Source organism: Mytilus galloprovincialis, chromosome 7 (assembly GCF_965363235.1).
Source record: "Mytilus galloprovincialis chromosome 7, xbMytGall1.hap1.1, whole genome shotgun sequence".
Taxonomy (NCBI): Eukaryota; Metazoa; Mollusca; class Bivalvia; order Mytilida; family Mytilidae; genus Mytilus; species Mytilus galloprovincialis.
This window is the reverse complement of record NC_134844.1, coordinates 11,085,056-11,100,123: the sequence shown is the minus strand read 5'-3', so window position 1 is coordinate 11,100,123 and position 15,068 is coordinate 11,085,056. Positions and strand designations below refer to the sequence as shown.

Below are 15,068 nucleotides of genomic sequence, written 5' to 3'. Positions count from 1 at the left end.
TCTATTTATTTAATCTTAATAAAAAGTTTTAACTGGCGTGACGTGAAAAGATAAAAGGACTAAAAGGTAAAAATCGACTACTAAGCGCACCTTGCCCTTGGATTAAGATGTCAGACCACCAATTAAAAATCACTATCTGTTCAATCAAATTTTGCAATTTTCACAGCTTTCTAAATATTTTACCTTAAGTTTAACTTCATAAAACCATGTATGTCCTGAACATAAGCGGATCCAGGGGTGTCTGGGGGGCCCGCCCCCCCTTTCGTGGGAAAAATTGGTTGATTATATAGGGAATCATTGAAGCATGACTGGAACGGGCCCCCTTAGGAAACGTTCTAGAACCGCCACTGCAGTGAGTTGTACATGTATCACCTTTCTACATGCCAATTTTCAACCCATGTTTAAAATCTTCTAAGAAAGATTTACCTCTCGGAAAATAACTACTCCAAAAATAACCCCTGGTTTTCTGGAAATCTTAAATTAGTATTAGTTTTTGGAGTAGTCAAGCCTGGAACATCTTTCCCGGTGTAAGGCAAAACACAATCCTCTAGAAGTTTCTATCTGGTGGAATATCTCACCAGAGTGTAGTACCATTGGTAACGACGGATGCGTGATGTCTATTATCATCTGTAAAAATAGTCAACTACACTTCAAGTTATGCGACTTAATAGATGACTGTGTTGTGTTCTACAAACTATTTTAATCTATTAATAAAATGTTTCCTAGTATTTTTTAATGTCTTACACTTTAATATAAAACGTTCAATATCTTCTACACAACGAACAAATATGTTTCATAGAATTTGAACCTATCTGTCTGTAGTATACATTTATATACTCCGGTAGCTGAATTGTAACTCTGATACATGCCTTTTGTCTATTCTACTTACTAGTACACTTGGTACAATAAAAAACCTGATAATAAATTGTTCAAATAAGGCTTTTGAAAATAGTGAAATTAATTACTTTTGGAGTGTCAAAAACTCGTTGGAAGTACTTGATAAATTGCATGCATATATTGGTGATTTTGAATCTGTTCAAAGTTTTGATTTTTCTACCATATATACCACTTTGCCTCATATTCTTATTAGAGCTTTCTTACAAATTGACGAAAGGTACGTATGCTTGACGAATCATACGCAAGACTCGGTTTAGGGATCCTTTATTTTGACATATTTAGATAATAGTCGTTGAACTTCGGGAAATTATCCTACATGCAACGACACTTATTGAATTGGATTTTTTCTTGAAATATAGTTAAGATTTCGAGACGTACGATAGGTTAAAATATGATACCACCAGGTCGGAGGAAATAACACTACAAAATATCCTTAATATTGTTGTCGGACGAAAACAATGCCCCTAAAAGACTAAAAACCTGCCCTCCCCCACTCTTCAATATAACAATGTTGCACTGTTTAACCTTAGAAAATGTCAAAGCAAATACATTGTCGTCTTCCCATACAGAAAAATCAAAACACAAATACTTCCTTGATTGAGAATTTGAAACGCTCAAAATAATGAAATGAAAATGAAGAAAAAAAAGATGATCTTCATACTATGCCATATGCTTGTGCTCGTTTAATAACTTTTGAATCATCGCCTCTCCCCTGGGAATTTTCAGAATATATATGGTGCAAAATTGTAGATTTATTTTCTTGATATACAAAATCTGTTTTTCTAGATTTATTCAACATCACTTTTTAAAAACATTGTAGCATCATTTTTTTTTAGCAAATCTCGATATTCCACGTTGACAGTTTGCTGAAAGTGTACTATAAAAATAAAAATAAATAAGAATCTTGTCGTTAAATTTAGACTAACATACTTTAATAATGCCATTGAAATTTTAATCGTGAAACTCGTGCTTAAAAAAATTCCCGCGGAAATGCGTGTACTCGTGGTTAACGTAAGTAACGTATCGGACGTAAGTGTATTTGACACTATTTTTATCTGTTTGATTATATTAAAATCGTGTATTATTTGCGATATTATAATTTTTGTAATATAAACTTGATTTAGAAAAGCATGCTGATTTACTGGATAAAACAAAGACTCTTTTAACTGTTATTGTGGAAATGTAATACGTGCTCCCTTTACGTGCGTTCGTACCTTTCGTAAAGGAGTAGGTCCGGTAAGGACTCATTTTGGCCTCAAATTTCAGTTTCATCTGAAGAAAGATTTTGACCACTTTTTAAACACTTAAGTGTCTATTTCACTTGATTCAATTAGTGTATGTGAAAGATTTTAACTGATTAAGTCATTAAAAACGATCCGATTGAAGCTCAAATATGAAAAATCTCTCAAATATGCCAAAAAACGTCACTTTTCAGATTGTTTTTGTCAAAAATGAAAGTGGCCGCATCCGTGTTCATCCACAACCTTTATATATGTTATGTATGATCATAAAATACAACTTACATTGCAATATTAAGGATGAACACGAATGCGGCCACTTTCGTTTTACACGGAAACCGTCTAAAATTTAACTAAAATGATAGAATTTTGAAGATTTCAGTAATTTAGAAAGACTTTATGGTGCTACAACCCGATATATGTGCATTGTATTGTCAAAAACAGCCCATATTTATGTAGCAGGAGCATTCAACTGTCCAATAAATAACTAAAAGTTTACATTTTAACAATTTTGTAAAACTGTTATATTTTGGGCCAAAAAGGGGCCTTACCGGACCTACTCCTTTGTAAGAAAGCTCTACTAAGAAAAAAATCACATCCCTAATTAACTGGGCATTTAAAAAGTCAGAATGCGAGTACATATGTTCAAACTCTTTTAGGTCATTTTTTAGTAGCAATAAACAAAAGAACTATGTCAATTGGACATGCTTTGATACTATATATGCGCTTGAATTTTTACTTGATAACATCTTTGTTTGCTTTGGAGATTCCGTATATCGTCAAGTTATATGAATTTCAATGGGGACTAACTGTGCACCACTTATTGCGGACCTGTTTTTGTATTGTTATGAGTTACAATGTATGACTAAAATCAGCAAAGACCCATCGAAACAACATTTGATACAAAAATTTAACAATACTTTTAGATATTTGGATGATAATTGGCTCTCAATAATGACGACTTCAGTATGTATACTAAAGAAATTTATCTTGTTGAACTTACTTTAAATAACGCTAATACTAACAATGACCACTGCCCTTTCCTCGATCTTGATATCTATATCATGAACGGGAAGTTTAATACAAAAATTTATGGTAAAAGATATGGTTTTTCATTTCCTATCATTAATTATTCATTTTTAGATGGTGACGTTCCCTTGTCACCATCTTATAGTGTTTATATACCTCAACTTGTACGATTCGCTCGTGTATGTAACAACGTATTAGATTTTAGCGAAAGAAATTTATGTATTACTGAAAAATTATTACACCAGGGTTTTCGATATCACAAACTAGTCAAAACATTTACTAAATTTTATCATCGGTATAAGGAAATAATTCGTAAATATAACTCAACATGCAGACATCTTATACGTTCATGTATTTCACATCCAATCTTTTATGGTATTATTCTTTACAAAGCACAAAAATGTCAGTATTCACCTCAAAGGCTTACGAAACCTTTTAACAGACTTATTAAGAAGCGATATAGTTACGATACTGTTGTCAGGTCATTAAAGATTGCATATTTTGGTTTTAATATTAATTCACTTATAGGGTCTTTGCATCGGAACTAAACTCATTTATTTAAAAAAAAAAACAGTTGTTGGCATGACACGGGTTATGTTCGGCTGTTGTCTGCTCTATGGTCGGGTTGTTGTTGCTTTGACACATTCCCCATTTCCTTTCTCAATTTTACTTCTTGATCAACACGGTTTCTCTTGTGGAGAGTACCAGGTGTTGCAGTGTGGTTTAGATATACCAAACTTGGTTTATTTGCCGCATCTTTTTCCACTATTTTATTCCAGTGGCCAGTTATTTTCTGTTTTACCATGTTCTCCATACAGCTGGAGATGGCATATTTTCAATAAGTGTAAAAATGGATGTTAGATCATACTGGACAAGCAATTTCTTTGCATAGATAAAACAGCTATTCGAAGTGTCATTTTTAACTAATGTCGAAGAATGCAAATTTCCTTTTCAATGCAGTTATTTCTCAGGATACTGCCGAGTCTAATCAATATTGCACAGAGAGAATGTATTCTGCTCTGAACTTTCTTGTGATATTGATTTAGTTCCTCGTAGTCTTTCTTCTTTAGTACTACTGATTCGAGACCAAAAATCAACCTTGACATCGACCATTTTATATTACCAACTCGTACTCAAGTTCTGCCAACTTGTGCCCATTTAAGAGAATAAATGTTAAATATTTATGTTGTTTGGAATTCAGCTTAACTATCTTTGATGGTGAAGTAACGAATTCATTTGGGAGGCCCTGAAAGGCTTCCGTAGGGAGATTTATACTTTGTGTTTTATTTGGCGTGTTTTAAAGATTAATACAGTATCCCGAATTGCACCGTGAACCAATGTTTGCTATGGCATGGTATTGGTTGCAAAAATTCGATATTTTTCATTTAAATGCAATATTTTATATTTAATTGGTATATTTCTTCATTTAAATGCAATATTTTTTCATTTGAATGGTATATTTTTTCATTTAGATGGTATAATTTTTCATTTAAATGGTATATTTTTTTCATTTAAATGCAATATTTTTTATTCAAATGGTATAATTTTTCATTCAAATGGTATAATTTTCCTTCAAATGCAATATTTTTTATATAATTGGTATAAAAAATCATTTGCATGCAATATTTTTTTATTCAATTGGTATAATAGTTTTTTTTTTATTTATATGCAATAATTGCATTATGGGAAATTCTTTGACGTTTTAAGGTCAAATTTGCAACAACGTTTGTGATTGGTCGATAATTGTTTGGATTTCTCCCCTTTCTTTCTATATATATATAAACATGGGTGACCAATAATTAAAAAAAACGCTTCAGAATATCGCCCCTCTAACTAAATCTGGCGTTCGTGCGAATCCTGCACTGGCTGTTTTATTAAAATCTTGTGGTCCTAACTTGTATTTCTATTGCAAAATTTCGATGGTCACAACGTTCGGGCCACTTTTCAAAAACTTCCATTGTATATGTTAATTTAAATGCAAGTATACCTTTTTTTTTAAAATAGATTAGACTTAAAATGGTTTTACACCAGTCATTGAACGTAGAATATCTTTGGACACAACGCCTGTGTCAGTATATTGAACGTAGAATATCTTCGGACACAACGCATGTTTCTGTATTGAACGTAGAATATATTTGGACACACCGCTTGTTTCTTTATTAAAGGTAGCAGACTATCATTTGGACATGTATTTGTTTTTTAAGGTATAGTCGAATATTATTGGGCACAACCGCCTGTACCTGTATTGAACTTGGCGTATACTTTTGGACAAATGAACGGTTTCTACGTGATTAACAGTCTTTTGATAAAGATAACAACTTATTGGTTTATTCGAGGTTTATTCGTTCTATCAAAATATTCATGGGCGTTTTGTAAGTCATCCAAAATGCATCTGACTGTAGATTATAAAAGTATATAAATCAAAAAGAGCGAAATAAAAGAAAATCATTGAAGATTATGACAATCCAGTACTTTTAGTTCAATAGAAAACCAGCATGTTGCATTACACACAATAATAATATTTACAAGTTATTTCTGTTGTTCGTATCTTGTCATTCATAAAAATGGATTAGTCTGACTGAACGAATTCATGACCGTTTTAATGCATAAATCTATTCTGAAGCTATTTAACTCCTCGGAATAAACAGTGTATAAATTTGTGGATATTTTGTTTGCATTTCCTTATCAGGTATGTTATAAGTATCCCATTTATTTTTTGTGAACATTATAATAATTGATGGTGGAGATTTGTCTCATTGGCAATCATACTACATCTTCTCTTATTAAGTTTTACAAATTTTTCGATACTGTCTTAGTTTGGTTAATGAACATTTTAAAATGTATCTTTTCACATTGCTAGTAATTTGTTAAACATAAGACTATGGACTATCATCGGAAGAAAAATAGTCAAACTACTGCGTTATCTCTAATATTGTACTCGGCCATTAATCCTTTCTCTTATTAATCGGATTACGCCTGCCGTTTTTTATTGATAAAATGCATATTTCTTTTATAAAATCCTTTCCTTAAATGCGTCAAATCTGCTTTGCAAGTTTAAATTTTGTTTATCATTTTTCCACCATTAAAGGACTTTTCATCATCAAGACATTTTTTCATGCAATTTTAAGATTTAGAAGAATTTCTATATTGAGACAGTCGTTAAGTTAGTGAGATGTCGTATCAAGAGACCCTCACACGATGAAAGGATCTGTGCAGAGAGATTTGAATTGACAAGACAAGCAAACAGCATAACAATAAGAAAGACTTCGGTACTTTTATTTATAAAATTGTCTCGACTTTCTTGCTCATACATGAAATATATTTTGATGATTAATAATAAGATGCCGTTCGTTGCTATGAAAATTTGGGAGAGTGTATAATGTCGTATGAAACGACTGTCTACCATAAACCAAAGGAAGTTAAGGTGAGTAGTGTATAGTTCAGTCGTTGTCGTTGGTTCATGTCTGTGATATTTGTTTTTCGTAAATTGTTTTGTTATAAATTTCACCGGTTGTTTTCTCATATGTTTAATGTCGGGCCTTGTAATTGTTTTTTTCTAATCGTTGAAGGTCGTACGATTGCCTATAATTGATTACAGCCACTTAATTTGGTGGATAGTTGTCTCATTGGCAATACTATCATATCTTCTTATTTTTATATAAACTGTATGAAACCAGTCTCATTGTGTGTTTTCATACTGTCATGCAGATGAACACTGTCAGAATGAACTAAACAATGACATTTCTACGTTATATATGCTTGCTTTTGCGTTTAAGCGTTGTTCTATTTGTTCCCCCTTTCCACGAATGTGACCTACCTAATAAGACTATTTACCGGGTTTTTTTTAAGAGCAACACGATGGGTGCCATATCTGGAGCAAGATCTGGTTACCTTTCCGGATCACCTCAGATCACCCCAATTTTTGATGGGCTTCGTGTTGCTTAATCTTTAGTATTCTATGTTGTATCTTATGTAATATTGTTTGTCTGTTTGTCTGTTTGTCTTTTTCTTTTATAGCTATAACGTTACCAGTTGATTTTCAATCTGAGTTTTAATGTATCTCAGGTATCTTTCGCTCCTCTTTTGTAAAATATAAGTCAACTTTGTTTTATTTTCAGTGCCACAGTTGTATAATGGATAGCACAGAAATAACAAGGGAACAAATTGATTTACCTAGACAATGGGAAGGCAAACTGGCGTATCTTTTACACAATGTTTTATCTAAAAAGGTAGGAACTAATTACCACGACAATGGGAAAGGCAAACTGGCTTAATTATTATAAATATTGTCTAGAAATGTACGGATTAAAAAAAAAATCAATAGATTTACAAAGACGATGGAAAGGAAACCCGTGGCCTTATTTAAAGGAGGATAGGGACTATAACAACTTAACTGATAAGATAAAGTACTTCTTAAGATAATGGTTTATTCATACTAAATATTATATACATAAACAGTTACAATCGACTCCGAAGTAAACCCTTCTACATAAGACTGCGAGCAATCTTTCATTCACTATATAGATATTCATATATATGATTGAATATAAAAGACACATTTAATTCCTGACAAAATATATAAAGACTAAACGATTTACAAAATTATATGATTTCAGTGTTCCTACTCAAATGTTTTGACAAAATGTCTGCAACGTTAACAACCGGTACGTTAACATACAGTACAGCAAGTCTGGACCTCCTTTGCCATATCCGTTAGCACCCAGTATAGCAAACATGTTCATTCTTTGTCAACTACTATTACGTTAACAACTTTTACAAAACATTTACCTCCTTTGTCAGCTATGTTAGCAACTAGATGCAAAACTGATGGTATATGTATATTCACTATCAGCTGCGTAAAGATCCTGAAGCAAATAAAAAAAAAAATCTTTTTCTGTTGTACGCTAACATCCGGTATCAAACCTGTTACTCCTTTGTCATCATCGCAAACATCCAATTGCCAATGAGACAACTTCCTACTAGAAACCAAATGACCGTGACAGAAATTAACAACTGTAGGTCACAGTACAGCCTTCAACAATGAGCAAAGCCTTTACCGCATAGTTAGCTATAAGAGTCCCCAAAATGACATACAATTCAAACTAGAAAACTAACGGCCTAATTTATGTAAAAAAAAAATGAACGAAAACAAATATATAACACATAAACAAACGACAACCACTGAAAAACAGGCTCCTGACTTGGGACAGGCACATACATACAGAATGCGGCGGGTTTAATCATGTTAGCAGGATCCCCCTCCCTAACCTGGGACAGTGGTGTAGCAGTACAACATAAGAACGAACTATAAATATCAGTTGAGAAAGGCTTAACCCATTAGTTAACATTCAGGAGCAGATGTAATATGTATATTTAGGATGTTATGTTCTTTATTTATTAGGAATGTGACGATCTAATAAAAAAGGCCGAAGACAAAGGGTTTGAACCAACATTTTTAAACTGTAAAGGAAGACGGTATGAATCATATGCTTATCAATTACGAAACAGTATTTATCATTGTTAGGGACAATTATTCCACCAACTATACATGGCTTTAACATTTGGGAACGTACATTCATATTATAGAAATGTTTTGTTAATTTCCCATTTTTAAAGTTTGAAAATAACCATCATACATATAGTTACTCCTTTTTGTAAACTTATTAAAATGTACACTTTCGCAATGATACTGTTATATGTATGGTGTCAACTTTATTGATTGCGACATTTTCAGAAATTCCAAAGGAAGAAAATGCTATTTAAGGCATTATTTATATAGATATAGAATATTTCAAACTTTATGAGTAAAATTTAATGTAGGATAGAAGTCAAAGAATTGCAACAGAACGACAAAAAAATCCTTAAATATACCACTTCCTATATCTATATACAAAATGCGAGTATTTGGACACATAAAGTCTTCGGTAACAGACGGGTGTCTATATACACTACAATATGTCAATTTCTATATCGTCCCGAGTCATATACAAGTTGCAAATGAATTAAAGGGAAACGATGTGTACCAAACGCCACCACACTCCAAATAACAAAAAGGAACACCACATTAATGAACTAGATTCTTGACGTGTGACAGGATACATACATTAATGTTCCTTTTTGCCATTGTCGCCACATATATATAGAGTCAAATTTACTTGCTCGTGTTAAAACAATACCAAAATGTCACTTCATTGGGTGAAATTTCTACCGTTTCATTTTTGCTTTTTACTTATCTCTTATTTATTTTCTAAAATCAAAATAATATAATTTGTCCATACATAAAAAGTTCAAACTACCCAAATACGGCTATGATTACAGAAAATCAACATATAAAATAGTCTTTGTTGTCAACTACTTGCTACAGGACGATATTCCTACCCTTGTCGTAGGTAAACCGTATTGTTTCTTCTTTATATTAATCTTCAATGGTTTTGAGGATTTTGACCTGTTGTAAACAATGTCTAGCCGATCATGTTCTTTCGTCATTGTTCGTGTAGTTTTCATAATCCGTTTTTATTAAGATGACCAATGAAAGTGTCATACATACAAAAGATAGGGGATACGGACATTAAGTTTAGGGATCAATATCAAAATGTTCATTAATCTTGATTTTTCTAAAAGGTCTGTCAAGAAAGGAAGTTTACAACATAATTATTGTGCGACTTTACCATGTGTTTACGCAGATTTCTAAAGTGTATAGTCTATTTCATGTTAGGTGTAATTTACAGTTCGGAGTGAAATATACGAAATTCGCGCATATTAACATTAATATCTTAATGGAATGAAATAAAGTATATGATTGATTTTAGATCTGTACTCTAGATTAGCGTCTTATTAACATGGAAATAATTAAGTATCACACAAACTGTTTTGAAACAAAAATAAACGAAAGCGAAATAAAAATAAATAATATGATAACACATGATTTTTATACCCGTAAACAAAAATTGAGTGTTGAAGAATATATCAGATAGCTTTTGTCTAATTTTGGTTATGCCAAAACGTAGTATATATTGATATATGTTAAAAAAAAATATGATAAAAATGATGGGTCACCCCGCATTTTCGCAAGCGACAAAATCAATCTAATTATATATATATATAGAGTCGTAAAATAAATTACGAGAAGATAGCTTTTAGAAAATGCTTTGAGAATATCAAAAGAAAGGATAGGGTCATCGCACATTTTTTTCCAGCAACATACAAAATAGTAAAATTCCATGTAGATTCTCCCAGAAAAGGACTATTACAGAGTAACCTCCCCTCAAAATGCCAATTTAAGAATATTTAAAATCAAGCAAAATAATCTACAATTGTAAAAATATTAAATTTTATAAGTCATTATCTTATGAATTTATTCTTTTAAATGAAAATTCCCATTAGTTATCTGCATTTCTGCCTCAAATTTTGCTAACTGGATTGAAAACCTAGACCTTAGGTTCTCTGATTTTTACAATCCAAGATGGCAAAAGACACCCATATCACCTTAAATCAGTGATTTTTTATATCTATTTTCAAGTAGAAGCAATGGAATAGATGAGTATGGAAATTGTTCACGGTGTACTCTGGAATTAAAAGAAGTGGCAGACACGATGTGGAGACGAGTTGGTAATCTTATTCCAGAAATATGGAACAACAGAAAAGTTGTCGGTTTGAATGAGAGGTATGTTAGCATTACCAGATATTTGAGGTTATTGACCCATGGTTAGATTATTTTGGTTGAAATCATAATTAGTGAACAAAACAAGGACATAATGCATTATTTGAATAGCATTTTCTTTTAGCCGGGTAACAGCCCATACCCCTACCTACAAATACAAGTTATAAATTCTTAATGCAACATCATCACCTAGACATGCACTTTTATCCAAAATGCAACCATCATTGTGGATTCTAAGAAAAGTAATTTAGTGATAGACGTAGTTTAATAAATTTTAACGATGGTGAAATAATATTAGTGACTAGAATGTTGCTAGCCCGAGATAACTCTGACGTCCAACGACTGTTTTGCTAGACAAGCTAGGGACCGTGGTCCAACGACTGTTTTGCCAGACAAGCTAGGGGCCGTGGTCCAACGACTGTTTTGCCAGACAAGCTAGGGGCTGTGGTCCAACTACTGTTTTGTCAGACAAGGTATGAGCCGTTGTCCAACGATGGTTTTGCCAGAGTAAGCTATGGGCCTAGGTCCAACGACTGTTTTGTCAGAGGAGCAAGGGGCCGTGGTACCAAGGCCCAGATTGTCTGTCAAAACAGCCGTTGGACGTCAGAGTAATTTCGGACTAGAATGTTGCTTGCATAACACATAATTTTAATTATAAAGAACACGTTCTAATTGGGGTTGATCATACAAACGTGAACATATATATTTACAGAATAAGAGTGTTGAGGTATAATACGGGTGACAATTTCCACCCCCATTTAGATGGATCTTATATCAGTGAGGAAGGAGACATAAGTTATATGTCCGTACAGGTGTATCTCAATCAAGTAAGTATACATATCTTAATCTATTGGTTTCCATATCAAATCGATTTAGTTCTTAATTAAGTGCATATATTTGATTAAAATCGAATTACAATGAAACAAGTATTAGAATGTAAATATATGTACATATTTAGCTTGAACATTGGTTGAACTTATTGTTGCATGTGATCTATAAAGCAAATGATGTAATATATTAAGCTGCACATGGTACAGATTATACTAGAAATTACATTTTGTGTTATTTATCCTTTTTTTTTACACTAAGGATTTGTTCGATCATTACTTTTCGCTTCCTAATGTTTTTTTGGTTTTTTTTGTAGGCAGTTCCAATTTTATAAGTAATCTATTCTTACTGGGAAATCATACTTGTCAGAGTTCTCAGTATATCTTTAGAAAAAAAACGATATATAACGAACACATATATTTGTTTTTAGTAACATACATATATAATATATTGATTGTGATCTTTACATTATTTTTTCTGTGTTATTTCATTTGTTTGGGTACATGTAAAATTTTATTCACAAATACGTAATACACTTATCATTATAGATTGATTGATTGTTGGTTGCATAAAGTTCTCTTCTTTTTTGAGAAAATGAAATTGTGTAGAAACATTGCAAATAAAATAGAATGGAGTTGATTGGTATGAAACAAGAGAGCAAATAAAGTGTAAGAAAATCAAATGAATTATTCTTAAGGGAAAATATAACACATTAAATTGAATGTGTACACCGAATTACTATGAATAATACTTTGCAGTAAAATTATATTTAAGGTATCTATGAATTTAATTTTTTGTGAGATTAACATCATTAGTCCTACATAACATAACCGATTTTTCAGTAAATAGATTAACTGTCAAAATTGTCATTTATAAAAGTAGAAACAGTCGGAACAATAATAACTTTCTACAGAAAGCATTAGGAGGCAACATCTGTTTTGGACAATAAGAATTATAAGTCTAGAATGGATCATTTGTACTAAATTTTGTAAATAATTATTGTTGTAGAATTTCGAGGGTGGCAACACTACGTTTTTATGCATGTTGGAGGAAGATAAAACAGAAATTATTCCACAAACAGGTAATGAGAGTTGTCACATCTTCTTATATCTAATAATTAAATGGAATAATCTCTTTTTACTATGGTTTTGTCAAATGCAGTAAACAAAAATCAAATTGTTAAAATGAAAAATAGCATTGCATCAGGCAATTGATAAAAAAAGAGTTTGAATTGGAGGATATTCCTTCATCAATAACTGCTATAATAAGAGTTATCTTCCTTTGTCCATTATTGTTGTTTTTAGAGTTATCTTCCCTGCTCCATTATTGTAGTTTTAAGAACAGATTGAACCAAACACTTCGCCTTATGAAATTTCAATATCAAATTTTTCTTGAGAAGTATGTTTATAAACATATGCATCATTTTGTAACTTGAATTTATGTGTAGTGGGAGGAAAGGGGGATATTTGTCACGACCCTCACAATTGTGAAAATAATTTTGCATGAAAAATTAAAACATTTATTCATGCAGATTTGTCTCCAAAATAATAATTTCTCACAATAACTGAACTTGAATAAATGGTGTTTTATAAAAAAAATATTCGAACCTCTGCTTCCACCATTAGAATATCTAATGGTTCTCCCCTTACTATATTAATGTTTATGAAGGTATGTGCTACTTCATCATTCTTTTCTCTCTACATATAAATTAACGATATTTCATTAAGTTTGTTTACAAACTTGATAGAAACACGGAATGTTGAATTTGAAAAGACAAAAGACGAAGACAACTCTACACCTTTAACACACGAAGTAAATGTTTACAATGTTGTTTCTGAAAAATAGTGTAATTATCACATTTATTATTTGTTTGTAATTTTAGGTTCAATGTTGATATTTGAGCATGATATCCTACATGAGGGATCTAAGATCTTGTCTGGAAGAAAGTATGTACTCCGTTCAGATGTGATGTACTCTGGTGAAACAATACCAAAGAAATCGAAACTGTCGAGACTGTGTCATCTCTTTAAAACTTGATTAAAACTATATATATATAATTATCAGTGTTGTTCGGTCACGAGTTGAATATTTTTCGATATTTGAATTCTTTAATTAGTTATTCTTTTTATTACATATATATATATATATATATATATATATGTATATATATCAGCCATGAACACAAGGACTCAGATTTGTTTATAGACACTTACCAGCAAAATAAAATTAAATACATTAACACAAGTTTGTTTCAAAATATATTTTCAGTTGTAAATTCAACTAAATACAATTGATTAAAAAGGACCAAAATCTGACCGGACCTTTAATTCTAAAACTATTTTCTTTAAATCTATCAGATTTGTGAAGTTCCGTTATTGTTTACGGTCAATGACAAGATTTTGGACCTTGATACTTTTCTGGTAAAAAGTCCATCATGTACTTGCTTTCAAACCTCGGATATAAAAATAGATGTGGTTTGATTGCCAACAAGACAACTATCCACCAAAGTTCAAATGAAGTGGATGTCAGAAAATAATAGGCCACCCAAAATCCAACCATACGCTTTCAATAATCCCGAAATCCATACCATATATTATCTGCCTAATTTATAACTAAAGGGTTTACTAAAATCTAATATGACAGATATGAACCAACAACATCTATGACAATGACCGTGACAGACAGCGACTTAAACCTGTTAATTCAGCAGGAAGATATGTAACCCAACTAATTCAGATCCTGATCATATTTTAATACTTTGGACTATTGACATAATGAAACAATTGCACAAACTTAATGTAACAAGAATGCACACCCTGAAATGTCTCGCCTTCTTTATTTACTATTGATTTTACGTTGATAATCCTAAATATAAAGCTTAACTACAAGTATCACAAAAATCAAACGAGAAATACATGCACACCTTACAATATTTCTATACATCAAATATAGTTGATATATTGCTTATAATATCTAAGAAACAAACTTAACCATGCAAACTTTACATTGACCAATGAACTATGAATATGAGATCAAGGTGAGATGATACCTTAAACACAAACATATTTACCTTACAATTTTACCATACAACAAATATAGTGACCTATTGCTTATAATTTAAGAAAATCAGATAAAAACACAAAAACTTTACACCGAGCAATGAACCGTGAAAATGATTTCAAGGTGAAATAAAACCTGCGAGGCTGACATGTACATTATAAAATATTTTCATACATCAAATATAGTTGACCTATTGAATAAAGTACTAGGAAAAAGGTCAAAACTCAAAAACATAACTTTGACCGCTGAACCATGAAAATAAGGTCAAGGTCAAATGACACCTGACAGTTGGACATGCGCACCTTAAAATCGTTTCTACTTTATTTGGCATTTTGATTTTTTTTTTTTAACATTTT

The 15,068-nt window shown here is 31.7% G+C and overlaps 1 protein-coding gene across 4 annotated transcripts; it reads left to right on the top strand.

Annotated features, from left to right (window-relative positions):
* The first annotated feature begins 5,610 nt into the window (after nt 1-5,610).
* Nucleotides 5,611-13,701, top strand: LOC143084398 (uncharacterized). 4 transcript variants are annotated; one of them, XM_076260778.1, is made up of 7 exons: nt 5,611-5,853; nt 7,283-7,393; nt 8,566-8,639; nt 10,684-10,827; nt 11,537-11,651; nt 12,661-12,733; nt 13,535-13,701. In XM_076260778.1, exons 2-7 carry the CDS (start codon nt 7,298-7,300, stop codon nt 13,687-13,689), a joined length of 657 nt encoding a protein of 218 aa, XP_076116893.1. In that variant the 5' UTR covers nt 5,611-5,853; nt 7,283-7,297; the 3' UTR covers nt 13,690-13,701. The 4 variants fall into 4 exon arrangements, with proteins under 4 accessions (XP_076116893.1, XP_076116894.1, XP_076116892.1 ...); XM_076260779.1 differs by lacking the exon at nt 5,611-5,853 and adding an exon at nt 6,205-6,433; XM_076260777.1 differs by lacking the exon at nt 5,611-5,853 and adding an exon at nt 6,447-6,588 and having other exon boundaries at nt 10,687-10,827.
* Nucleotides 13,702-15,068: the final 1,367 nt, after the last annotated feature.

What these genes read in the sequence shown, in the direction of transcription:
- LOC143084398 (XM_076260776.1), top strand. Translation starts at nt 6,544, where the DNA reads ATGTCGTATGAAACGACTGTCTACCATAAACCAAAGGAAGTTAAG. An exon ending in ATAAACCAAAGGAAGTTAAG is followed by an intron (nt 6,589 to 7,282) that starts GTGAGTAGTGTA and finishes TTTTATTTTCAG; the next exon opens with TGCCACAGTTGTATAATGGA. An exon ending in TACAGGTGTATCTCAATCAA is followed by an intron (nt 11,652 to 12,660) that starts GTAAGTATACAT and finishes TTATTGTTGTAG; the next exon opens with AATTTCGAGGGTGGCAACAC.